This window comes from Mesoplodon bidens (assembly GCF_964165515.1).
Source record: "Mesoplodon bidens genome assembly, chromosome: 10".
Classification (NCBI taxonomy): domain Eukaryota; kingdom Metazoa; phylum Chordata; class Mammalia; order Artiodactyla; family Ziphiidae; genus Mesoplodon; species Mesoplodon bidens.
In genome coordinates this window covers 1441875-1469119 of record NC_138172.1, presented here as the reverse complement: position 1 = coordinate 1469119, position 27245 = coordinate 1441875, and the positions used below count along the sequence as shown (strand labels likewise).

The 27245-nt window shown below is 55.7% G+C and overlaps 1 protein-coding gene across 7 annotated transcripts in view; it reads right to left on the bottom strand.

The window, feature by feature from the left end:
- Nucleotides 1–27245, bottom strand: part of EEFSEC (eukaryotic elongation factor, selenocysteine-tRNA specific) — a 171051-nt gene that overhangs the window by 106612 nt on the left and 37194 nt on the right. For 6 of the 7 annotated variants that reach the window (XM_081246905.1, XM_081246900.1, XM_081246902.1 and 3 more), the window contains exon 2: nt 1128–1335. In XM_081246905.1, the coding sequence (XP_081103031.1) occupies nt 1128–1335 (208 nt within the window). Of the gene's footprint in view, nt 1–1127; nt 1336–16020; nt 17248–27245 lie in introns of those variants that run through there. The other variant, XM_081246904.1, reaches the window with a different exon arrangement.

Here is a 27245-nt window from a genome sequence, read left to right as displayed (position 1 = left end):
AACCAACTTGAGAATTCTGAGGGAGAGCTGCAGGTGTTAGATCTGAAAAAAAAATCATAAATGGGAAGGCATATCAATCTTTATGACGGGGAAACAAAACCATTTCCACTTGCGTGCCCTCCACAGGCAGGAGGAGGAGAGGTGGCCAAGGCAGGATATTGTCTCGGGCTGCGTAGCAAAGAGGAAGCAGCGCGGTCGCCCAGTGACCGCTATGTAGTATTGATCAAAAGGCGCTGGCCCGGGGGGAGGACAGGAGCCGGTAAAATGAGGAGGTTTGCCGACACCGTGGGCTCAACAGAGTGTCTTCTCGTTACGCTACCCACGTGGGAATAAGTCATGCCCATGGCCGCCCGAGTGCCCAGGTGGCTTTCTGCCCCGTGGTCCCCACGCCCCTCCCCCACGCCCTGCCAGGGAGCACCGTCACCCTCCTGCCCCCGCAGACCCCGACGGTAGGCGGCAAGCGCTTGACAGGGCTGGCGGGCCTCCTGCTCTGGACCTCCCGGGCCGCCCTGCCGTCCTCTCCCTGTCGGCTCCCTGCTGCCCCCTGGACTCCCCCCACCCCACCCCTGCCCCTACTTCCCACAAGATGAAATCATAACCCCTTGGCATGAAATACTACAGGCCATGTGATCTGGCCTTTCTCCGTGTCCTCTCCATCCATCCATCCACCTGTCCGTCCACCCACCCGACTTTATAAGCCTCTGTGACAGATGTCCACTCATCACCCAAACGCACTTCTCCCTTTCGACAACCGAGTTGCCCCTAAGCAGGTGGTAAGCAGGCAGGCCTGAGTCTCCCCGACAGCATGGGGAGGGGTGCGGGGGGCGGGTGGCTGATACCTGGACCTGTCTGGGCGGGGCCCGGCTCAGACCGCTCCCGCAGGACACACCCCACAGCAGCGAGCCGGCAAGACACCGGCAGCCTGGGTATCCGAACGCCGTGCAGAGCTGGACCGCCCTTCCTGTGACCCACTTGTGGCTTCTCTATGCTCCTGGCTCTTCTGGCCTCTTGCAACAGCACTGCAGCCTCCACCCGGGAGGCGAGCAAGCGCCCGGCGGGACCCTGCCTGCCCCATCCGGGTCGGCGGAAGCAGGTGCGCCCCGACGCCCTCTCATCAGCAAACCTACTTGGTGTTCTCTAGGGTCTTCTGCATCTTCTTGGTCATCTTATCAATCACCGCCTGTCTCTTCCCTTCGGGCAGGAGGTCGGTCTTGTTCAGCACCACGACCAGCTTCTGGCAGGCGATCTGCCCAATCACGAGGCACTCGGCCGACTGGGTCTGCATCCCCTTGGTCACGTCAATGACCAGCATCATCAGATCGATGATCTGGGCCCCTGGGAGAAGAGAGGACAAGGTCAGGGGGGAAACAAGGCAGCTGACTCTGCAGAAAGTTGCCCAACGCCCTAGGTCCAGCAAAACGAGCCAAGATAAAGTTGGGGGTGTCGGGCTGTGAACGACGACCACGACCTCCCAGCACCAGGCAGGGGAGTCGCTCGAGCGTGAACGCGGGCCCCTCCCAGTTCTGTGACCTGATTCCTGTCATCTCTACATGGGCAGCCCGGCAGGCTTGCTGGGGGCTCCCGGAGCCCGTGCGTGTAATGGGGCCGGCAGCGCGAGGACTCCCTAAGCAGAAGCTCCTTTCCTCGTGGCCAGTGTCATTCTGTCAGCCCGCTAGGTGAAAACCAGGTCTCAGTGTAGTCTCAAGCTGCTTCTTGGCATTGGTGAGGAGGGCATCTTACTCTGACGTGAGCTGCTTGCTTCCTGTCTGACGTCCCCCAGCCACCTGGCCTCCCTGCTGGTCCTTGGACCCCTGCCACCCTGTAAGGTCTCTGCCCCAGCCCCTCCCCCTGCCCGGCCCGCTTGTCCAGGGGTTAACTGCCCACCCTCTCTGAGTCCTGGCTCAAATATCTCCTCAGTGAGGCCCACCCGGACAGCTCGATCAGGACTGCAGCCCACCCGCCTCTCATACGTTCCGAGCCTTCTTTTCCTGCCGTTTCCCTAGGACACTTAGCACCCTCCACCTGTCTGTGAAACTCACGCACTGTGCACTGTTTGCTTCTGACCTGGCCTCCCCGACTGCCCTGCAAGGGTGGGATGGAGACCAGAGGATTGCCATTGGTACTGCTTTCCCTTCTGACTGGATGGATTGTTGCTCTTTGCTGCCAACTTAAAGAAGCCAAGAGTAGGTGCTGAGGGTGCGTGCATGGGCACTGTTAATACCATTTCTCCTTTCAAGTGGCTTATTGCTCTTTGTTGTCAATTTATTTATTTATTCATTTAATCTATTTTTTCCATATTCTATTTATTCATTTGGCTGCGCCAGGTCTTTAGCTGCAGCATGCATGCGGGATCTAGTTCCCTGACCAGGGATCGAACTGCGGCCCCCTGCATCGGGAGTACGGAGTCTAAGCCGCTGGACCACAGGGGGAAGTCCCTGTCGCCAATTCAAAGCAACTTTTTAAACACTGAGGAGCCAAGAGGCGGTGCTGCATGGGCACTGCTGACACTGTTTCCCACTTCCATTGGATTGTTGCTCTTTGCTGCCAATCTAAAGAAACTTTTTAAACATTGAGGAGCATATCCTTTGTGGGGAAGGCGCATTTTAGGCTTCTCTCCCCAGTTATCTTTGGCTTTTATGACTTCTTTTTTCCATGCAGAAATGTTTGATTTTTATGTTGAAATGGTCAGTCTTCCTGCTTTTCTCTGTTTCTGGGTTTGGTATCTTACCCAGGTATTTTTTTACTTTTAAGATTATATATAGTTTTTCATGTGTTTTCTTCCAGTACTTTTACAGTTTTAAATGTCTATGTTTCAAACGTTAATCCATTTAGACTTTATTTTGATGTAAAGTGCAAGATGGAGATCTAACTTGAGTTTTTTCTGGACGGCGACCCATTGTCCCTGAGTCACAGTTATGTGCTTTCCCCCGTTTACAGACCGGGACAGTGAGGCTCAGAACGGAAGGGTGGGTACCCAGGACTCTGTACCAAGCACCCTGCGCTCTCGGCCAGCACCCTCCCCACTCAGTTCTGTGGGTGTTTTGTTGCAAGTCTCCAGCATTTACTGGGTTTGGCGTTTCTTCCTTCTGGCAGGGCTCCAGCACCTGTCTTTGTCTGCTATCTTGTCCTCGGCTGTTAATTTTTTCCTTGTGTCTTACACGGCTCTCTTTGTTGTTTCTCCTGTTCCTCCTCTGCCGACACTGCCCTGTTGTCCTCCTGGGCTCTTCGGGTGGTGGTGAGGGACTCTGCCCAGGCTCAGGGCTGTCCTGAGGACACTGGCCGTTTGCCTTTGCACCTTGTCCACTCCCCTTCCTCTTCCCGTCCTCGGGCCCTTTCCCACCTGCTCTTCGGGACGCCGTAGGGTCCCCAGAGACTCAGGAATGCAGGACTCTGGCCCAGAGGCAGCTGGCAATAGAAAAAGCAGACATTTGAATGCAGACGGCTCCGAGTCCTAGCCCTGCCTCCGCTGTTTACTGTCGTGTGACCTGACCTCAGAGTTCTATTAGAACGGGAGGGTCTCCTCCTTGTGGGGTTGTGGTGAGGGTCAGAGCTGACGCACATGAGGCAGAAGTCACAGGCTGACATGCTGTCAGGAACCAGGCGGGTGGTACAAATGCCAGAGTAGGGGGCAACGGGGAGCTGCAGGGCCCCGGGAGAAAGTGCTCCTTGGCCATGTCGGGTGCAGGCCCAGTGTTGCCACATCTGCCGATCTGTAACGATTTTTTACATGACCCCTCTGGGATTGTGAGTGTGGGCAGTTCATGCAGGCTGAGCAGCGTCCCTTCCAGGGTCCATCTGTCTGCAGCCAGTCGTGTGCAGTCCCGAGCCCGGGCTCGGCTCCCGACCCGTGTGCCTGCCGCGTGGGTTAGGTGGCCACTTTGGGGCTCCCTGCCAGTTGGGCGGCACGCTGGTTCTGCTGGACGCTGGGTCAGCTCGTCCCCTACGGGATCTGGGGCACCTGAAGCTTGCTCTCCTCCTGGTCCGTTTGGCGTAGCTCCTCATTCTCCCAGAGAAGAGGAAGTCAGCCTTCGCAGCTAGTGCACTGTGGCACCTGGGTGACCAGGGGAGATGTCCAGTCCTGCCCAGGTGGTCCCGCTCAGGCGGCTCACTGCTGGTCTGGGGGAATTCAGCAGGATGCTTGTGGGGGAGCCCCCTTTGCAGGATCGCCTGCGCACTGGGGGACACAGTGCTCCAGGCCACTGGCTGGCACTTACCAAGGTCCCTGTGGGGGCCTCCTGGGTCTGCTGGATTTGGGGGCTGGCAGTATTTGTTCCATGTGGCGGTAACTCCTGTCCCTCCTCCGCCAGGAAGAACCATCCCAGCAGCGCACTTCCTGGAGGCCCCTGTGCCCGAGGCGCTTCCCACAGCCCTGCATGTGTCCCCTCTGGCGACTCTGCCCACGAGTCCCCTCGCACAGACGGAGGAGGCTGCCACGCGCGGGGAGTTGGTGTACTGGGAAATGGCCGTGATGAAAGCAGGATATCAACTTCCACTGCGCTTTACATTGTCGATAACGGTGCATTTGCACCGCTTAGTGAATACTTAATGTCACCAGTTAAATTTCTTTTTATTTTAAATTTGGTATTATTTCCCCTTTTTTCGGATGCCCATAGCTTCTGATTAAAAATCAAATTTGGATTAAATATCTGATTTGCTAAAATGTTTAAAGTTTTATATTCGGTCTCTCCAGCAGAAAACTTCTTTTCCCTGAACACATTTTTTCCCCCTTTAGTCCCAGAAGGAAAGTTGCATCTCACAGATAACTTGTCAAATGCTGACCTTTGTAAGTTTTCCTTTATTTTTATTTCTGAAATGATTAAGATATATAATCTACAGAATTGGAAATTGTAATTTTTAAAAGTACTGAGAAACTTTAACCCTGTTATAATTATTCTGCAGACCTTTGAAGGATTCTGTAGTCAGTACAACTAGATGAAAAGCTCTGATAGGCTGAGAAATATAGAGGGTCATTTGTGAGCTGCAAGATTTTGACTTGTGTTTCCCACCCACTCGCTCACGCTGCCCCTCTAGTCTCAGAATGATTTCCTACCCTGGGTTCGTGGGAATCGGGAAGGACACTGTTTGATTCATTCTGGGGAAATACTAGGGATTCTGAAAAAGACAAGACGGGCCAGTTATGTCACTTCCTGTCGCCTGATCAAAGTCTGATGAAGAGACAGACTGACCAAGGGTTACTGCCAGGCGCGGGTGGTGCCTGGTGCCGACCCGGGTTTCCAGTGGGGTCAGTCAAGTCGCCGTGACCTCTGGACCCCTCAGAAGTCCCTGATGTTGGCTGCGCGGCAGCGGGGCTCCTGCTGCAGAGGTAGCGTGTGGGCGCCGGCCTGAGGCTGCAGATGAAGCCCCACGGCCCCTGAGTGTTTGGGTCCCGTCTGCATGCATCTTTCTGGGTCTGTTAGTTCAGTTTTATCTCCCATTCCCAGGACCCCAGCAGGCATCAGAAGAGAGTGGGCAGATGGGGAGAGAACACAAGCCTTCCCCTCCAGCTTGCGGGCCAAGACAAGGCACTCAGGTAGTTCTATACACCAGCAGAGACCGGAATCTCAGCGTCAGGACCGGACTCTTGGTCCACCAAGTGGAGGAGGTGGGGAAGCTGCGGTCTGCTCACTCAGTCCAACAGAGATCAATGACGTTGTGCCCGAGCTGTGTCTTGTGCTGGAGGCTGCGAACACAGACCAAAAAACCCAGGCCTCGGTCTGTGAGCCGCAGTGTGTGTGCGTGGGGGGGTCTGAGCGGAGGAGCGGGAGTCAGCGCAAGGCAGGGAGGGGTGCGAGACGCCACGGCCGGCCCCGATTCTGGCGTCTGGCGGAGCGGGGTGAGGACTGTGCGGGTGGAGGCTGGGCAGCGGCTGGGGCCCCGTTCGGAAGGACGGGCCATGTGGCCGATGTGATCTTGAATGGAAGCATGAAGGACTTCGGCTGGATCTTTACGAGAACCTCCTGAGGGGCAGGGCAGGTAAAGATGGGGCTGGATGGCTGGAGCTCTCCGCTGGGGGTCTGGAGAGCTGGCGTGTCCTACCTCAGGGAGGGAGCCCGAGGTACCTGGATTCCCCACCCGTGGACCACGCCTGTGACCCCTGCCACGCCCGTGGACACTACTGCTACCACTACTGAGCTATGTGTGTTTAAATCAAGTCCTTTTTTGAACTCAAATGCATTTCTATAAAAAAGAACTTTATATGACAGTAAATGCATTCAATGTGCTGTAAGTAGAAGTTAACAGAGACGATAAATAAAACAATAAAGCTAAACAATGGAATGCACTGTTGTCAGATGTTAACTAGAGTTGAAACTCTGAGCCCCAGGCCTGCTCTGATATTAAGGGATCAGCAAGAGCTGGTAAAAGACATACTAGCCCTAAATCGAGTCTCTCTCTTCGACAAAATAGGGGGATTGGATGAGAACTGGGAGAGGCATGACCATCGACCCCACCAGGGAGGAGTGTTACCGGGCGCCAGGCATGGCCTCACACCATCTCTCCCGGCCGCCCTGGAAGCACCGGCCAGAGTACATACACCGCTCACAGCGGCCTCCTCCGAGGGGCGCACAGGAAGAGCAGAGGTGTCCACGCTTCCTCAGGGCAGAGGGGCCGAAGCGGGTCAGCCGCCACTCCTTCCCGGACGGAGGAGACGGAGGTGTACGCGTGGGCTCCAGGGCCACGGGCTCTCACGAGCCAGGGAGCCCAGCCCCGCTTCCTTAAGCTACTGTGTCGTCGTCTATCTAGGGTAATCTTTTTAGCTGACTTTGCACAACAGTACAACTCCTGTTCGAGAGCAGCGAAAAGGAGCAGAAAATGGAATTTGAAATGTAGGAATAAAATAATTGTGGCCCATGAGCTCTAATTTGATTTCATGCTTTACAGGGAAATGAAAGAAGGCTTCCTTAAAATGTACGGTTTCGGCTCTCTCCCCCTCCCCCTCCCCCCTTTAACCATTTTAGGATTTCCTCTCCCTCCGAAGAGAAAATAGGATTGTGGGGAACGTTCAGCGCTCAAGTGTCACTGCCACTCAGGGGCCAGCTCGGTTTAATGTGAACTTCCCATTCTGGGTAAGAGGAAATTCTTCAATTAATAAACCGGGTGTGCGGAGGCCAGTCTTTAAGGTTTAATCAATTTCATCTGTACTTAGGATAAAAAGACTGACTATTCTACTTCTTTTTTTTTTTTCGTTTTCCTTCTTTAAAAAAATAATAAAATGAATGTTTTATTTTAAATTCTTTGAGGTTCGTATCTCCTGTTTCAGGAAATATTGTCTATTTCATGCAGTGAGTATGAAAACTCCCCCCTCCTTTTTTACTTTTCCTAAGAATCTTTTTTCAAAAATAACTAAATTATCCTCTGTCCTCATATACTATAACAGCCTGGGAGATGATACGAATTATACAGGATTTTGGCAGACACCTTGTAGGGGGCTGGGGAGAGAGACAAATCACCAAATATGGATGCAAGAGCTCCTTCTGGACAAACACTGAGGGGTGGGTGAGGGAACGTGCGCCCGCAGCCCCTTCACCACCAGGGACGTCTGGGGCCCAGACAACCTCACCCAGGAGGCCTACCCTGTGGTCAGCTGCGGGCACGAGGACCTCAGAACAGAACCAGGGCGTCCTCCAGCAGGACCGAGTAAACATTAGGACTTGCTGACCAACCAGGGCTGACAGGACTTCCTGGGACAGAGAACGCCTGAATCTTTGTCACGTGGTCCCTGACACGCAGGGTCCGGTCAGATTCGGGGACAGAGGCCGTGGTCAGGCCCCACGGTGGCGAGTTTGCGCCTCGGCTCCATGTAGCAGCTAAGCACTCTGGGCCGTTTCTTCATCTACAGAATGGAGATAAAGCCACTACGAACCTTTTCCAAGGCTGTGTGGTGGGCCTCACACAGCAGTTGGGACCCACAGGGCGGGAGGTCCCGTCCGACCCAGGTCCTCCCCATGCTTTCACAAGGGGCCTGGGTGAAAATGTTACTTTTAAATCAGTGTTTTTCACTAAAACTCTGCAAACCCAGGGCCCTGTCAGTGTGAGTTCCATTGTGAGAATGAGCGCGAAAGCCTCACCGCTCTGAACAGCGGCTGCAACAATCAAGGGTCTCAATGTGGCTGGTCAAGGTGCAGCCAACAGCCCGTCTCTGCAAGAGAAACCTGGGGCTCAGAACAGCGACTAACGGTACTCAGTACACAGTAAGCAGTCACTAAGTGAGCGGGGAGGGAGAGGGGAGGGAGGAGAGGGGGAGGGGACGGGGAAGGGGAGGCACCCAGGAGGCACAACTGCCGCAGCTGCTGGACCAAGGCAGTGGAGCCAGAAGCAGAGCCAGGCTCTGCCTGACCTGAGGCCCCTTGTCCTTCCACCAGGCCTCCTCCTTGAAGTGGCACCAAAGAGGATTTCTCTCGAACACAGCAGCCTGTGATCCCAAGGAAGAGCCGTGCCCTGGGCTTAGGGCCCACATGCCTTCGCTCCCCGTGGAGAGGTGTGAGGGGAAACGCCTACAGACACAGGTCCCATGAGAACAAGGACGGGATGTGGGGGGGACACACTGGCTCCCACCTCAGCCCCCCTCCCTGCCTGTCCGGGGAGAGCGGGTCACTGAGCCTCAACCGCACCCGTCTGCAAACAGGATCCCCTGTCACCTACAGGGCAGCGTGGGGCTCCCAGATCCCACGTGCAAAAACCTCACAGCCCAGGACCTGGCCCAGCAGGTGCTCATCCACGGTCGTGACTGAACCTGAGTTCTCGTCCTCACCCATTCCAGCACCGGACAAAGGCCTGTCCTGAGGCAGAGGTGGCGGGCAGATGTGAACACCTGCACTGCAGGGCCTGGTGGGTCCTCAGCTGAGCGGCACGCCTGGCGCGAGATGAGGCGCAAGTCTAGAGGCCTCAGCCATTCCTGGGCCCTGGCTGGAGGGGACAGCCGCCCTCAGCTCCAGCCCACATAGTCAGAAAGGAATGTGGGCCTGGAGTTGTCAGATCTGGTTTTTCAAGAGAAGCCAAAAATCTGGACCATTGTATGAAATTTGCCAATTTTTAAATGTTGACAACCAATTCAAAACAAAATGTTGGAACTGTATGGCCCAAACAAAACATGTCCATTGGCCAAAACCGGCCTGCAGCTCCCAGTGTGAGGTCTCTGGAGGGAGTTTTCTCGAGAAAGAGAGGTTGGAGGAACAAGAACAAACATCCACCTCTTTGGCCGCGTGAAGCAGGAAAGCACTTAGGGACCCATCTGTTGAGCTCCGGCCCCTCCTGCCCCCATGACCCACACTGGGCCTCATTAGGACAGGAAGGTTCATCCTGGAGGGAAAGGGCGGCAGGCTCTCCGCTGTCACCAGGTCCCAGTGGGCTAGAGCAGGGGACACGAAGCCACGGGCCTGTGGTCAGACGAACCTCAGCTCGGCCCCGGCCCCTGCAGGCCACAAGGGGCGAGCCGCCCCTCCCCGGCCTCCCCAGGGCCCCACGCTCTGAACTGAGGCTGTAGCTGTCACAGCCTGTCTACCAGGACGGGAGGGGCTGACACACGGCTGCTCTTCTGTAGTGAGTGGTCTTCTCACTACAGCTTCAAGCACCGGTTCTCACACCGAGTCTCAAAACACTCCCACTAGGTAGAAAGTCCGAGATGACCTAAGACGATGATTTTCCTGGAAGAGTGAAGCAGGAAAACCTCAGTGGCACCGGGCCGCAATGTCCTCTAGGACAGACACCCTCCTCCTGTCGTCCTGGGACGAGCCCTTTCCACGAGGGCTGCGCACTGCCTTCACAGCTAGCGTTTGGCAGCAGCAGGCACCACCATTAATCCCGCGTCCTGCAGACGGACACGTGGCGGCCCAGAGAGGCTGCGTCACACCCAAGGTGGAGAGCCAGGCGGTGGCAGGCGCTCAGCCCAGAGACCGGGATCCACAGCACCAGGCTACCCTGCGTGGGGAAGCGCTCAGAGCTCCCCCGAGGAGCAGGGAGAAGGGCAGTGGGATCGGGCCCCCAGCACCCCCCACCTCCCCATGTGCCCCGCAGCTGCCGGTCAGCCCCGCTGTGTCCCCCTGGGACCTGGGCGCAAGCCCACGCACCCAAGCGCTCCTCCCATCTCGTCCCTTCTCCTGGCACCTCAGGCTTTGAACTGCAGCTCAGATGTCACCTCCCAGGGGTCTTCCCGACTCTCCGTGGTCTGGATGAGGTGGCCCTTCCTTGGGGTGCCGTGGTCCCCACGCTGCCCAGGACGGCCCTGTTCTGCGACTCGCCCGTGGCCTTGCGGCCACCCCCGGGACAGAGCCCCTGCCGGGCAGCAGCACAGAGCAGTGGTCAGCGAGTGCCCCTACAGGGAAGGCAGAGAACCGGGACGCAGTTAAAGCACTGAGCAGGGCCCTCCGCCAGCCATGCACGGAGTTTTCTCTGTTCTGTAGCGGTGACGTCCTCCTACACTGCAAAGAGGCACGTGTACGTGTCCAGAAGCAGAGACAGGAGGAAGAAGGGAGCACAGACAGGACTGCATGCTGTGAACACCAGGGGGCTGGGACCTGCACACAGAGCGCCCAGGGGCCTCCAGGGGCTGCATTCCCCTGGGAGAGGACCCCCAGCGAGCCCCCAGCGAGGGGGAGGAGGGGCCCTCACGAGTCCACCTGAGAGAGGAAGAAGCTGAGACTCAGGGTGGGGAAGAAACTCAGCCAAGGTCGCAGATCCTGACCCCTCTGAACCCCGCTCCCAACCACCACCACCGTGGAGGTGGCTCCACCACTCACAAGGCACCGAGACAGGAAAACCACACTCTGCTTGTTCTGAGGGTCGATGGCTGCTGTGGCCTCGGACACAGGCCCTTCTAGAGACGGGGCCCCAGGCCACGGCGAGCCCCCCCGTCTGAGGCAGAGAAACCAAGGCAGGCGTCCCTGCCTGGCCCAGGTCAAAGGGGCTGGAAGGGTGAGGCCCGCCGGGCTCCTCCGACTGAGACGGTCTGAGAGCTCAGGGTCGCAGCGCCTGAGAGCGTGGCCTCAGGAAACTGTTTACTGGAGAAACAGGAGAAAAAAAAAAAGAAAAGAGGGGGGAAATCTACCATAAAAAGTAAGTAAAATCAGCAGAATTCCTTCATGAAAAGGGTGGAATTAGCATATGGCCTCAGCTGCCAAGTGAGGCCATTGAAGCAAGCAATGAAAATGAGTTCAAGACACAATTAGACATTTTTCTGGACGGAGACAGAGGGGACTGAGCAGGCGGCCGCATTTCAGAGGGAGCAGCAGGGCACGTTCAGGGCAGGGCCACCGTGCGAGCGCCCTGAGCACTGGCTGGGGGCGGGGGGCACCACCTGGGACCTCTCGCCCCGCATTACACTGCCACGACGCCTCCTGCAGAACCTGCAGCCACCCGGGGCCCGAAGTAACCGTCTGGTTCCATCCCCCTCGTGCCTCTGTTGCTGCCCCTGGGGCCGAGTGCCGCCTTCAGGGACTAGCGTGGCCGAGCCCCTGCCCTCAAGGAGCTCACAGTCTGGTGGGGGAGACGCACACAAACCCACAAGGTCAACACAGTGAAGTACATCAAAGTAAGACGTGAAGTTTCTGCTGAGCAAGCACAGAAGAGGGGAATTTAGCAACTGGAGGGAGGGAGGCGGCCGGGAAGCAGAGGGAAGGGCCTTTCAGGGCCGAGGACACAGCAGGAGGCCACGGAGGCCCAGCCGCCAGCGCCTCAGAGGACGCTGATCACTCGGTTCCCCTGGACCCCTGGGGACGGGGCCAGATCTCCTCAGAATGACCAGAGGTGCCAACCGCTGGCTCAGGGACCAGCTATGACTCAACGGCAACAACTCGGGACAGCTGTTCCCAATCTTCCCAAGAGTGCGGCACATGCAGCCACCCAAGGCACTGGAGACGCTGGGTCCTCGTGGGCGGCACAGTCTGTTAGGCCCTCTCTAGCCCAGTGGGCTGCAGTGCCCTCCTTCGGGCGGCTCCCTGACGATGGTCCAGCTTCGTCAGGCTCCCTGGGCCCCGTCTCCTTCAAGGTGGAGTGAATGTTTACCCTGAAAGGACCTCGAACCTCTCCTCTGTGCTCATGGCAGGCTCGCTGGCGCACGGCATCTCCACGGCCCCTCGGCCCCCGGCCCAACCCGGAGTGGGGTCCCACCTCCTGCACAGCCGCGAGTCAGAACCAGCTCTGCCGGCCTCTTGCGTCCACACAGCGGGCCTCTCAGATTGAAGGTGGGAGTGATGGGGATACTGAGAAGAAAATGAGGCCTGGCCCCTGCACCCAGCACCCTACATACAGAACAGGGGAAGGAGTGACAAGTGCTTGGCACCTGTCCTTCCAAAGCCCCATCAGGCCGTCTGCCGGCCGCTGACCACCTTCCACGGCGGCAGGGGGAGGAGAGGGGCCGTGGGGTCTTCAGCAGGGCAGGGCAGGGCAGGCACTGACTCCGTGCCCCGTTCTCCTCCCAGGCAGAGAGCAGTGGCCTGAAGCTCCCACTTACAACAAGCACTGTGTGCCCAGCACCGCATGCAGACGCTCACACCTCTGCTCACAGCATCCCCACGGCAGCCCAGCAAGGGGAACACCGTGATTCCACCTTCTGAAGGCAGCAGCTCAGTCAGGGAGGTCCGTTCACAGGCCCAAACACACAGTGAGCAAGCGGCAGGGCCCAGCTCCCCCAGCACCCACCAGAGCACTCTTGTAGCCACGTGATCTCAGTTTCCGGGGCCTTGTCCCTACTCCTGCCCCCGCCCCAGGAGGAGGTCCTTGAGAAGAGACGCCAAACCAAAGAAGAAACCACACGTACAGAACTCAGGAAAGCACTACACTTACAGTTACAGCTCTATTATAAAGGGCACAAATCAGGACCAGCCAAAGGAAGAGACACACAGGGCACGACCTGGGCGGGCACAAACACAGGCCTCTACCGTGGAATCAGGGCTCATCACCCTCCTGGCACATCAATCTCTTCACCAACCAGGAAGCCCCACTGAGCCCCTGGGTCCAGAGTTTTTATTGTGGTTTCCTTACTTAGGCACCAATGATTGAGTCGCTGGTCGTGAGACTGGACTCGACGGATCCGCGCTGCCCTCCTCGGAGGTCAGGAGGTCAGGCTGGTGGCTCTGGCCCAAAGCCCCAGCCCACTAGTCACATGGCTGGTCTCTAGTCTCCCTCTAGCACAAACTCAGGTGTGGTCCAGGGGACCACCAGAACAGCAAAGACACTCCGGTCACTGGGGGAATTCCAAGGTTTCAGAAGCTCTGTCCCAGGATCCCAGGACAAAAGCCAGATTCCTTATTATATTAATACAGCAGTAAGGCTCAAACACGCTCACACACCACCACCCTCCACCCGTCCCCCACTCGCTGCTGATGAATGCGTCGCGTTGTGACAGCTGCTCCGAGGGACAGTCTGAAAGGCGGCAGAAGCCCCCGGAGTGCTGCTAGAGCGGAAGACACCGTCCACGGCACGTCGGTTCCTCAAGGAGGGAGGGATGGGCGCTGCAGTGGGACAAGCCGGGGGCGCCGCGGGGCCAGTAAACACGCTGTCAAGGAGCGCTCAGTGACACAGGGCAGGCCCATGGCTCAGTGCCTACAATGTTACATCCAGTGGGGTCCCTCCTGGGAAAGGGGTTAGGTCAGAGCACTAACAGGAGTCATCCTGAGAAACTAGATGCTTATTTCTCCCTCATACTCTCCTCTATTTTCCACATTCTCAATAGGCCTAAATTATTATACATTCAGGGGAAAAGGGGCTTTTAAAAAATAACACGTGAAGAACAACATTACAGACACTAATTCCCGTGAAGCAGGAATAAGCTACTTAATCTGAAAGTACATGGCAGTGACTGTATTTTCAATATTTAGAATTTCTTTTTGGTTCTTTTTCATAACGTCCTAAGCTCACTACGCGTTCCATTTCTTCATTTACACTTCAAACATTCTTATTTTAAAGCCCCTTCCAGATTTGTTTCATGGTTTCTGGTTCCTAGGATGGGGATGTCCGCACGCGTGCCTATGGGATTTCTTCTGCACGGTGGTCACTTTCCTCATACGCCTCGTGACTGGTCCTCAGCCGGGGCTGTTTTCCGTGGGAGGTCCCAGTGTGTGAGTGGAGCGTGCCCGGGGGGTGGCCGGACCGTGGGGCCAGGACCACGTGCGTCACCAGCGCTTCCGTAACACAGATGACGCGGATGCGAGTGTGCTTGGTCTCGGGGGTCCTGTCTTCTCCTGGGGCAGCCACTTAACCTCGACCTTTTGGAGGAGACCTTTCCTAGTTCCTTGTCTCCGTGTATGAGGGATCCTCTACATCTCCAGTGTGGACACCCCTGCGAACCAGCTGGCGTCCAGGCCTGTTCACTGCTGTGCCTCCGACGCCTTCCCACGTCCAGCCCTTGAGGATGCTCCTTCCTGGCTTCTGCACCTCGACCTCCTCGTGCTTCCCCACTTCACCCAGCCTGTCAGCGTTTGTGGGGCCCAAGGCTCCCAGGGGCCACGCAGCCCACTGCGTCACCCACACGTCTGAAGCGAGGGGGCAACTATGAAGGGTCAAGGGGGCACGCGGCGAGGGACACTCGACTTCAGGCCCCTCTCACCACCTGACAACAATGATGGAAACTAAATGTCCTGGAGGTAACTAGACATCATTTTAGTGAACAGAGAACCATAACCAGCGTTGTGTTGGCGACTCTGAGTCACAAAGACCTGGCTTTGAACCCTGGCTCTGCCAGCTCTGCAATCCGGGGCCTCTCACCCCCAGCCCCCCACTCACAGGGACATGGTGAGAACTGGCCTGAAGCCCGGTCTGCTGGGAGCTGATCTTTGCTGCACCTGGTGTCACAGCTCACACTAAAGAACAGGCTACGAGAGCTCTGTACCAGCTACAGGCAGAGCCTCAGGACAGCGTCTGTGAAGCAGGGACCAGGGGGGACTGGGAATGGCCGGGGAGCTTCCAGCACCTGGAAGGATCCTTAGACTGCGGCTAGCAACAGCCCCAGCTGCACATCCCCACGGCGACTCTGGGGAACCTGGCCACTGGCGTCCCTGCCTGTGGGCTGACTGTGTGCAGCCCCGTCCCGAACGGCCCCAGCCCCTTGCAACAGCTCCAGGAACCACACAGAGAGCTCCGCGAGCGGGAGCAATGACCACCGCGCCTGGACCACCTCTAGAGAGGGGACGCGTCTGCCCATTCACCTCCGAACGCTGCTCCCTGACAGGAGCTCGGGCACCTTCGGGTGACAGCCCAGGCCACGGAGCCAGAGTCCGGCTGTGAATCTCAGCCCTGCCGCTTCCAGACCTACTGCCGCGGTGACGCCACCCTTTGCCCTCGGTTTCCGCATCCACAACACGGGGTGACAACACTGCCGGCCCCTGGGGTGGGGGGGACACGTGACTACAGTACCGCGCCTGGCACACAGTAGGTGCCGTGGGAGGCTCGGCTACTGTCCGCGCCAGGGGTCATCTCTGGGCTCCCGAGTGCTACGGGCAGCGAAGCTGCGTTCCCAGGACACGCGCCACGGTAATGGCGGCAGCTGCGGCCAAAGGCTCAGCCGGCAGGCATGTACGGGACGAGCACCCGCTCAGGACTCACCGGGCAGTGCACTTGGTTCCAGCTCCACCCTGGGCCCAGCACTAGTCTGAGGGGACACAGCAGTTCCACAAAGCAAGCAAGGCCCTGCCCTCACACAGTGAACGTTCCGGCACCAGCCACTGACACACTCACGCAGAGACGACAGACAGTCAGGAAGTACGACGGGACTGGGGCCCGGAGTGGCGGGTGCAGCAGGCGGCACTCTGAGAGGGGAGGTGGGAGACGCCCTGGGAGACAGGGGGGGACGGGTTTCCTGCAGCGGGAGCAGCGGGCAGAGGCCCTGGTGAGGGTGCGTCTGTGCCGCGGACTCCACCCGCCAAGGCAGGGCCTGGACTTCCTCGCACTGGTAACTGAGGGCCAGCGGCCGAGTGTTAGGTGGGGAGTCCACGGCGGCGCCCGGGGACGGGGACGGTGATTACTCAAGGCAGTGGCCAGGGAGGCCGGCTGGGGGTGGGCTGGGCCGGGGGAGGGCGTGCGAATACGGACCCTCTGCCCTGCCAGCGGCCTCCCTCCTCTCGCCGCCTGCTCCCACCGTCTGTGAACTTCTCGGCAGAGGCCCGGGGCGCCCTTGGCTGCGGAGCCTCCCGGAACCCCGTGACTGCAGCTGAGGCCAGCAACAGGAAGGGGAGGGAGTCCCGTCCTCCTTAGGAGGAAGGCCACAGAGAAGGTCCCAAACCAAGAAAAACAAAAAGTACGTCACGAAGTTACAGAAGAAATCATCAGCTAGAGAGTCAGGACGGCTGTGGTGGAGAGAGGAAGGCTCTGCCGCTGCACCCGCGCCTGCTCCCCACCTCCCGGAGGCCGGGCCCCGCACGGCCCCCGGGCAGCCAATGCCCAGCCCAGAACCGCCCTTCTCAACCCAAGCCCAAGCCTCCAGAAGCACAGGCAAAGGAGGACTGAAGGAACAGAACGAGACGCCATGAGGACAGGGGCGCGGCCGTCCTCGGATACGGGCGCCACACTCAGCCCAGGAGGCCACCCATCTGTTGGCTAAAAGCAACTAAACCAGAAACTGTTTTAAGCTACAGCTGGTGCCTGGTCCACTTTATCAAGCACTTGAGACACAGAGCTGATTATTTTTCTGGCAACAGCGAAAACAGAAAGGCTGAAAGCATAGAGTCTGTCACCAGCTGTTTCCGGAGCGGTTCTTACAGTCACGTCTGGGTTGGGGCCAGAGACGGCAAAGAGGTCCACTCGGGAGGCCTGCTGCGGTTGGTCTTGTTCTTTCGTTCCCCTCTTGCGTTTCGGTGCCTTGAGTCACGCAGGGTAAAACCCTTTGCACAGCATCTTTCGGTGCTTTAGATGCTATTTGCAAAGAGCCCCTTAAAAAGGGACTTGGGTTAAAAGAAACGTCTGTGTGCTGTGGTCTTGACTCATGGTCTCTGCCCCCTTACTTGGATCTGGATTCCCACACCAGCTCTCTCCTCACTGGCCTGCTGCGTGGCTGTAGCCAATCTCTTCAGCCCATCCCGAGCCCCAGTTCCTCACCTGTGACACCTGACGGGCTGTGGAGCTTTCCGAGCATCAAGCACAGAGTCTGGCACGTAGAAGGTGCCCAACAAATGGGACATGATTAAGATCTGAGTGGTTCTCATGGCTCACACCACCCTTTCCCTAACATCATCAACACCCATGGATGTGGGGTCATGGGTGATTTTTATTTTCTTCTTCCTGTGCTGTTTTCCAAAATCGGGACAAGAAAATTCACTTCGCAATAACTATAAATACTTTATAACAAAAATCATTACCTACTGAAGTGTTAGAGTGAAAATGCTTGGGCTATTCTTATACGATGAGTCCATCCCAGGAGCAGAGGTCTCCCTCTGCGATGTCAGGGACCTGAAAACAGTTTTCAGGACCACTGCCAAAGCCAGCCGGACAAAGGCTGCCCCCACCCGCCTCTCCTATCAAAGGATTCCAACCTCAGCCCCCCTTGCTATGGTCCCCATTGCCCTACACCAGGACCACACTGGGCCCCATTCCGAGAGTGGCCCAGCGAGAAACCGGCCAGTGACCTGTGGCTTCTGTAAGCTGGGCTAACAGGGCTCCTGGGGGCCTTGTGAGTGATTCACTGGGAGACGGGGCGAGTGAGCTGAGCGCTGAGGAGTGAGAGGGTGTGAGATACAACCCACGTAGAGGCAGCTGCCAGAGGCCGGTGCTAGGCCTGAGTGGGCTGGTCGAGGGGTGGAAGTGGGGGCGGGCAGGCCGGGCCCCGGGCTGGGGCAGGAAGAAGGCCGGTACAGACCACCAGCTGCTCCAGCGTGGGCTCAGCACGTCCAGCCTGAGCACAGCCGTTTGGAGCTGGTTTCCAGCCCCAGGTCTGCAGACCTGAGGGTGGACACAACGCGCCCCAGTGCAAGTGGGGCCTGGTGACTGGCCAACCTTTGATGTCCCTCCAGGCCACAACTGGCCAGGTCCTCAGATTTGTTTATTTTTCCTGTATAACTTTTGCAATGCTTCAACTAAACAGAAACTTTTTATCAACCATTCCCAGAGCAAGAAAAATAGCCGAATGCTTGGTTTGTAACGGAAGCTGGTAGCTGTGCTGGGCTGGGGGACACATGAGAACAGCTCCCACTTTGAGGGATTCGGAACCCACGAGGGAACTGCATCTGCTGCCGATACGGGGACCCAGTGCCCCGTCCACCAACTGCTCACGGAGCCGCTCTCCTCCGAGGTCCTCGTCCCCCGGCTCCGTCTCTCTGTTTACTTGGCAGGAACCCCTGGCCAAGCACCAGGCACAGGCTGGGCCCAGATCCAGCCACTCAGTCTCTGCTGCGTCTTCTGCCGGGGGCACTGACTCGGCAGCGAGAAAGCTGAGCCCAGAGCCACGGGCAGGTCCGCAACCTTGCAGGAGGCGGCCGGCCTGAGAAACAAGCGGGCACGAGGGACACGGTCCAAGAGATGGGGAGCCCTGGATCCAGCTGTGCCTAAACCCAGCCCACAGATCATGCCGGTTGTAAGAAGCAGCTTGGGGTGAAGCTCTGTCCTTTACCAATGAAGATTACGTACTAACATGCTTTAACAATTCTACTCAACTCAAGTGTCCTGAGCTAAGTGCCTTCATGGCATTTCCCAAGCACCTGAAGTGACTGCTTACACACATGATCTCACTTGAACCACCGACGCTGTGCAGTGCGCATGATGGCTGCCCTGACTTCACCGACAAGGCCGAGGAATTATTCACTTCCGCTGTCGCTGTCGCAATCATCATCGTTTCACCCAAAGTCACACAGATATTAGGCTGTGCAGCCGGGATCCAGATCCACATCCTCTGAATCCAAACCCTACACTCCTGCCCCCGAGGAAGGCCCCGCTGCCTCGGTGTGTAGTGTCCTGTCCTAAATGCAGGCAGAGACACCAAGGCCGTGGGCCTCCCCTCTCACATCAAGGGCCTGCAGTCACCTGGAAATGGGACGTAAGACCATGAGCCCACTAAGCATGCAGAAAGCCAGAACACAGCTAAGAGCCCAAGCGTGAGGTCCAGGCACCATCCGCACGGCAGGGGGGTGAGATGGCGCAGAGGCCGCATCTCGGAGTTGGAGGCTGGTGCAGAGCCTCCCCATCGCGGTGACCTCAGCGACCCAGGGCCGCCCCTTCAGATTCAGTCCTCCACCAGCCGCCGGGACGCCCCCACTCCCCGTTCAACCAAGGTTTCCTCCGCCGTGTGACGGTGCTGTTGCACCCCACCCCCAGGACTGCGGAGGTGCTCCCTCTGACCCACCCTCCTTCTTCAAAAGCACCTTAATTATAGCTCTCAGGTGACACAGAGCACGGCAATTTCCAGGTTCCCCCCTGGAATCAAAGAGACCTCAGGAATTCTACAATCCTACATCACTTAGTGAATACTCTGGTGTCAACCGACGGCCTCTGGGTCTGCACCAGGTCACTTTCCATTGAGTAATTACCTTCCACGGTGGCTGCAAATAGTCACTGAAGGAGCTGTGCCTCACTGACTGAGACAAAATGTTTAGCTCAGCGTCTTACTTCATGTAACTGAGGAAACTGAAACTTTAAAAATCCCATATCATATTTCGAACCAACCTGTATTGTATTAGTGACGTGTCACTGAATGATTTTCCTTAGTTCAAAACTTCTTCTTATGAAATCATAATATAATATTGAAGATGCTCCAGAAAAGAAAAGTCAGCAAGGACTCCAAAAGGGCCTGAAGGCAGGTCCCGCCACGCAGCCGCTCCTCCAGTGCTGCTCACTCCTGGGCCACCGTCACAAAGGCTGCTGCACCCACCACACCTCCCGGCCTCACTGTCATCTCTTGAGGCCTCTGCCCAAGGAGCTCATTTCTAGTGAGAGGACGAAGGCAACACACCCCATTGACTTGCTTCCACAGAACCTTCCCCAAGCTGCCACCCACTTTCGAGGGACATTGAGGTGAAATGACAGAATTATAGAAATAAACGTACTCTACTCATGCTGATGTTCAAAGATGCCATTTTCTTGAACTGCAGCCCCGGAGGGCCCTCTGCGATGTGGGCAGCGCCCAGGCTGCTGGTGCAGGCTCCTGGCTGCCCGCTCCCCACGCTCCCTCCAGCCCCAGCTGCCTCCTGCGGGTGGGCTTCCGGGGAGGCGGGAAAAGCCTTCTCTAGAGCCGACTCCCTTCTCTCCGCTGGCCAGGCACCGGGGTGTGGCAGGAACTGCTGCGCGCCCAGTCCCCACTCTGCTCCTGGCCTGTCCCCCACAGGTCACCCCTTCCTCTGATGCCTGACAAAGGCAAGGATAATGTTTCAAGGCTGGTGGCTGGTCAAATGAGTCCAAGCAAGCTGACTGCATGGGGAACTTCCGCCTCCCTGGAGACCGAGGGGACCGCTAACACATGTTTACAGATACCACCTGGGGACCAGAAGGAAAAGAAGACGCTGCCTAGGCTCTCCAGGCAGCCCCTTCCAGAGAGCTGCTCCAGAATGCATCCCACGCCCCAGCTCCACATCCTGGGAGGAACACGGGACATGACACCAAGCACCAGAGTGCCCTGTGCTCTGCACGTACCCCTACGTCTTCAGCAGGGTTCTGAACACCAACACGCTTTGCACCGTAAGACACGTGGAATCACTATGTTAACTTGAAAAGGAGGGCAAAGGTATGGTCCGAGTGGGTTGGTGCCCTTGGCATCCCCACCCAGAGTGTCCCAAGGTCGGTACGTTTACAAGCAGAATGGTTTTTAAGAGGCGTGTGACTGTCATGCAGCTCATCTCCCAACTCCAGGAAGGCACTGCCTACAGGCGGTCATCCCAGTCACACAAATTAAACCAGATCTGTGGGATGAGACTCAGAGTAAATTAGGTCCAAGAATAAGCCTCTGGAAAAGCAAGAGTTTCATAAAAATGGCAACATATGCTCCGCCTTCTCCGGCATTAGTGAATGTGGGAGAGGCTGAAGGCCACTTAATGGTCTAATAAAATGTTTACAGGCGAAGGTTCTTACAGACAAAGACTGCCTGAGACCAGCACGCCCTGTGCTGGGGTCCGGCGACCCTTTCATCAGGGAGATTTCACCGCAATGGCAGGAACGCACCCCACCCGCAACCCATCGGCAGGGGTCCCGCCTCTGCTCTCCCCTCTCTGGGCCCACAGCCCTGAGGAGGGGGCTTTGTGTCTGTCCCCGCGGCCGGGAGCTCCCACGGGGCAGGGGTCTCTCCTGTCCCATAGGAGGGAGGGCCCACATGCTGGGTGCACGGACCAGTGACCAGGTCAGCAAATGAACAGACAGGGACAAATGCTGAACTGGAGCCGCCGAAGGGCCCCGTGAACAAGTGAACAAAGGTCAGGTGGACTCCAGCTCGTGGCAGATACAAACACTACTAACGCAGGTGGATTGAAGGCCTCAGTATAAGAGCTAAAGCCATAAAGCTTTTAGAAGGAAACAGAGCAGGATGCCTTCACGACTTGGAACTGGCAAGGATCTCTTGAGCAGGTCACAGAAAGTGAGAACCATTAGAAAAAAAAATGAACAACGAGACGTCCTCAAAATTTAAAACGTCTGCTGGGCTTCCCTGGCACTCCAGCGGTTAACGCTCTGAGCTTCCACTGCGGGGGGCACGGGTTTGATCCCTGGGCGGGGAACTAAGATCCCGCTTGCTGCACAGCACAGCCAAAACACAACACAAAACAAAACAAAACAAAAAAACTAAAACGTCTGCTTATCAAAAGACATCAAGAAAACAAACAGGCAAAGCCACAGATTGTGACAGAATATTTACAAAACATACATCTGACAAAGAACTGGTAAACAGATTCACAGAGAACTTCTATAATTTTTTAAAAATTCTAAACCCAATTAAAAATGGGCAAAAGAGGGACTTCCCTGGTGGCCCAGTGGCTAAGACTCCATGTTCCCAATGCAGGGGCCCTGGGTTCAATCCCTGGTCGGGGAACTGGATCCCACATGCCACAACTAAAGATCCTGCACGCGGCAATGAAGATCCCGCGTGCCGCAACTAAGACCCAGTGTGGCCAAATAAATAAATATATATTTTTTTAAATGGGCAAAAGATTTGAAAGATGCTACACAGAAGAAGATATACAGATAGCAATAAACATATTAAAGAGTAGTCAACGTTATTACAGGCGTACCTCAGAGACACTGCAGGCTTGGTTCCAGAACACTTCAATAAGGCAAATATCACAATAAAGTGAATCACATGAATTCTTTGGTTTCCCAGTGTGTAAAAGGTTATGTTTACAGTATACTGTAGTCTATTAAGTGTGCAATCGCATTATGTCTACAAAGACAATGTATGACCTTAATTTAAAAATATGCTAGGGCCTCCCTGGTGGCGCAGTGGTTGAGAGTCCGCCTGCGGATGCAGGGGATACGGGTTCGTGCCCCGGTCTGGGAGGATCCCATATGCCGCGGAGCGGCTGGGCCCGTGAGCCATGGCCACTGGGCCTGCGCGTCCGGAGCCTGTGCTCCGCAACGGGAGAGGCCATGACAGTGAGAGGCCCGCATACCGCAAAAAAAAATTAAAAAAAAAAAAAAATGCTAAAAAACCCTGACCATCACCTGAGCCTCAGCCAGTTGTAGCCCTTCTGCTGGTGCGGGGTCTCGCCTCCACTGCTGGCGGCCGCTGACTCATCAGGATGGAGGCCGCTGAGGCTGGGATGGCTGCGGCCATTTCTGAGAACAACGCCACCATGAAGTTTGCCGCACTGATGGACTCTTCCTTTCATGAATGATTTCCCTGGAGCAGCAATGCTGTTTGGCAGCGTTTTACCCACAGAACTTCCTTCAGAACTGGAGTCAATCCTCTCAAACCCTGCAGCTCCTTTATCAACGAAGTTGTGTCATATCCTAAGGCCTTGGCTGTTGTTTCAAATGTCTTCACAGCCTCTTCAACGGGAGTAGATTCCGTGTTAAGAAACCACTCTCTTTGCTCGACCATAAGAAGCAGCCCCTCATCCGTTCCCAAGTTTCATCGCAAGATGGCAGCAATTCAGTCCCATCTTCTGGCTCCACTTCTAGTTCTTGTTCCCCTGCCGTTTCCACCACGCCTGCAGTCCTTCCTCCATGAAGTCTCGAACCCCTCAAAGTCATCCAGGAGGGCTGGAATCAGCTTCTTCCAAACTCCTCTTAATTTGGATATTTTGACCTCTTCCCATGAATCACAAGTGTTCTTTTTTTTTTCTTAATTTTTATTGGCCACGCCATGTGCGTGAGGCACGTGGGATCTTAGTTCCCCGACCAGGGATCAAACCCGTGCCCCCTGCACTGGAAGCACGCAGTCTTAACCACCGGACCGCCAGGGAAGTCCCGCACATGTTCTTAATGGCATCTAGAATGGTGAATCCTTTCCAGAAGGTTTTCAATTTACTCTGCCCAAATCCATCAGAGGAATCACTGTCTATGGCAGATACAACCTAACAAAGTGTATTTCTTAAATAATAAGACTTGAAAGTCCAAATTACTTCTTGATCTACCGGCTGCAGAGAGGATGTTGTGTTGTCAGGCATGAAAGCAACCTTAATCCCGTCGTCCATCTCCATCAGAGCTCTTGGGTGACCAGGTGCACTGTCAGTGAGCGGTAACATTTTGAAAGGGATCTTTTTTTCTAAACGGTAGGTCTCAACAGTGGGCTTAAAATATTCAGTAAAACCATGTAAACAGATGTGCTGTCATCCAAGCTTTGTTGTTCCATTAACAGAGCATAAGCAGAGTCGATTTAGCATAATTCTTAGGGGTCCTAGGATTTTTGGAATGATAACTCAGTACTGGGTTCAACTTGAAGTCACCAGCTGCATTAGCCCCTAACAAGAGAGTCAGCCTGTCCTCTGAGGTGCTGAAGCCGGGCACTGACTTCTCCTCTCTCGCTATGAAAGTCCTAGATGGCATCTTCTTCCCGTGAAGGCTGTTTCATCCACACTGAAAATCACCAATTATCTCAGCTAGATCTTCTGGGTAACTTGCTGCAGCTTCTACATCAGCACCGGCTGCTTCCCCTTCTGCTTTGATGCTATGGAGACGGCTTCTTTCCTTAATCCTCATGAACCAAGTCTGCTACCTTCACACATTTCCTCTGCAGCTTCTGCCCTCTCTCAGCCTTTATAGAATTGAAGAGAGTTGGGGCCTTGCTTTGGATGAGGCTCTGGCTGAAGGGAATGTTGTGGCTGGTTTGATCTTCTATCCAGACCACTGAAACTTTCTGCACATCAGCAATATGCCTGTTTTGCTTTCTTACCACTCGTGTGTTCACTGGAGGAGCACTGTAATTTCCTCCAGAACTTGTCCTTTGCCTTCACAGCCTGGCTGACTGCTTGCAAAAGAAGCCCAGCTTTCGGCCCGTCTGGGCTTTCGACAGGCCTTCCTCGCTAAGCTTCATCAGGTCTAACTTTTGATTTAAAGTGAGAGATGTACAAGTCTTCCTTTCACTTGAACGTTTAGGGGCCACTGTAGGGTGATTAACCGGCCTAATTTCAATATTGTTCTGTCCCGGGGGAGAGGGACAATTCCACTTACATCAAGTCCTAGAACAGGGAGGCTAATCTATGTGGGAAAAAAATCACACCCGTGATTATCTCCAGGGAGTGAGGAGGGGAAACGGAAACTTTTTAGAGCAGTAATTTCCAAACTTGTCTACACACGAGAATCCCCTAGAAAAGCTCCCAGCACAAGCCCACAGCCCGGTGACCCCGCAAGCAGATCAGCATCCCAGGCAGCCTTCGCGGGGGGTTCCAACCAGCAACACAGCCGCTCTGCGTTGACCGCAATGTTTCTGCATCCTGGTCGGCGTTTGCGGTACACAGGGATGAGCTTGTCAAAACTCCAAGAGTCATACAAGTAAGATTTGTGCTACATTTTACATATAATGAATTCTCAGAAAACAAGTGTAAAAAAGGAAACATCACAAAACAACAAACAGAAACACCCAGAGCCTGCAGCGCTTCACTCTCTGTGAGGTAACTTGACACTTCTTCCCTGGGCCTCCTCCCACCCCGAAGCGCTTCCCCAGCCTGGGTCAGCGTGCACCCCGAGTCAGGCCGGGTGGCCATCTGCACGTGAGCCGGTTAAGTCCAGGCACAGAGGAGTCATCCTCTGCCCCAGGGCCTGCCCGGTGTCTGCTCAGGCCCTGTGGGTGCTCCAGTCTCTGTCCCATCACCCTGCCCCTCACAGTCCCAGGGACCTGGACCCTGCAGGCCCCTCCCCGCTCACGGAACCCCAGCTCCTCACAGCATCCCTGCTCTCCAGAATCTTCCTTTTCCCTGCTGAGCGCACCCACAGCCCGGGGTCGGAGACGTCTCACCTCCCGCCCCTGCCGCCACACCGACCAGTACGGACTCCACGTCCCAGGCAGGGAAGAGGGTGCAGGGCAACTATGCCAGGACACGGTGCTTCCCACACCAGACGACACGCCCCATCAGGTGTTTACTGTAATAGTGACGTATGTAGTTTAATATGCGTTGCAGGGAATTGTAACTAGCACTTTAAACCCGTATTTCAAGGGTAATGTTCCTTAGGAGAAGGTTAAATAAAAGAAATGAGTCGATTTAAATGAAAATAATAACAATAACAGCACTAGTAGCAGTGTGTGGACCAGATGAAAATTGCAAGGGTGAACTGTGAACAACTCAAGTCTGGGATCACCAGTACCATGGGTCACCCCAGCAGGTAACAAAATAATCAACAGCAAACTGTCCCGTCCCAGGCGAAACTCTAACCTCTCTTGTCCCTGAGCCCCTCCACTCCACCCTAAGGTGCCACGTTCACCCAGTGACCACAGGCGTCCTAATGGGACAGTCCGGGTGGTATAAAGACCAAAACCCTGACCACGCAGAACAAAGGTTTATTCCTCAACAGCTTTGTGGTGGTCGTTTTGTATGAAACCTGCGTCCCATTTATTTTTGCACAATTATGTGCTGCCATGGTTTCAACCCATACTCCTTCCCTCCTGCCCCAAGGTGTGGCAAGAGAGCTGTAAAAACGTGGCCGCCGGGCTTCCCTGGTGGCGCAGTGGTTGAGAGTCCGCCTGCTGATGCAGGGGACACGGGTTCGTGCCCCGGTCTGGGAGGGTCCCACGTGCCGCGGAGCGGCTGGGCCCGTGAGCCACGACCGCTGAGCCTGCGCGTCCGGAGCCTGTGCTCCACAACGGGAGAAGCCACAACAATGAGAGGCCTGTGTACAGCAAAAAACAAAAAACAAAAATCAAAAAATGTGGCCGCCAAGAAAGGTTCACGTTAGCGCTCGGAGAGGGAATGTCTTCCGTGTTCCTCGCTGCGGGGTCAGAAGCTGGCTCACAGCAGGCACGCAGTAAAAGCAGGATGAATAGAGGAAGGCGACTAAGCTTGGAGCCTGGCTTTTCAAATTCAAGCTTGCAGACCCAGGTGTGTGACGGTGTGCACAGAAAGTCGTGAAATAAATACAGTCCTGAGAGTTTAGACACAGCCTACATTTTCTTGCTGCCCTGATGGTTAACTCACTTAAAATATTATTTTTATAAAACCAAGATAAAGAGTACATGGGGGGGGTTGGCATATCTATTAAAATGCAATTGCCCCAACAATCGCTACTACTAAGACAGAAACTCATAGAAACACTTCCACGAGGTGCCTAAAGGTATGCTCTAGCAGAGCCAGGAGACACCCTGGATGGCCAGCACTCAAAGACTAGGTACGCTGTGCCCCACACGGGGGAATCCCGCACACAGGGGTGTGTCCTGCACACAGGGGAATCCTGCAGCCACTAACACGCTGGATCTGAATGGTCTGAATGTACGTGGAAAAACCAAGGCACTGTTAAGTGGAGAAAACAAAGTGCAGAAGAGCAGGTGTGGCACAGCCCTACTATGGAATTTAAAAATGACAATATGAATCCATTAATTAACATGGGTGTTAATATAAATCCACGTGGAGGAAGCCACATGACTATGTACCAGCCCATCTGTTAACCTCTGATGGGTGGGGAGACTCTCTCTAAAGCAATTATGATATGCTGGAATGCTACAAAAGGTCTGCAGTCAAACAAGACGTGTTTGCAGGTAAGAACGCATACACTTGTTAAGAAGACTTGGAAAGACCATCTCCTTCCCCTTGGCCTCACTCAGACAGGCCCCTCCACTTGCAGCGCCTTTGGCCGGGCCCTGGGAGGAGGACAGGCAGCTCGGAGGACACGGTGCTGCAGCCGCAGGAGGGGGGCCTTCTTGGGCCAGAACCCGCGCAGCCCCGCCTCCCCTGTGTGCCCATGTCTGCGGCCAGGGCTCAGCC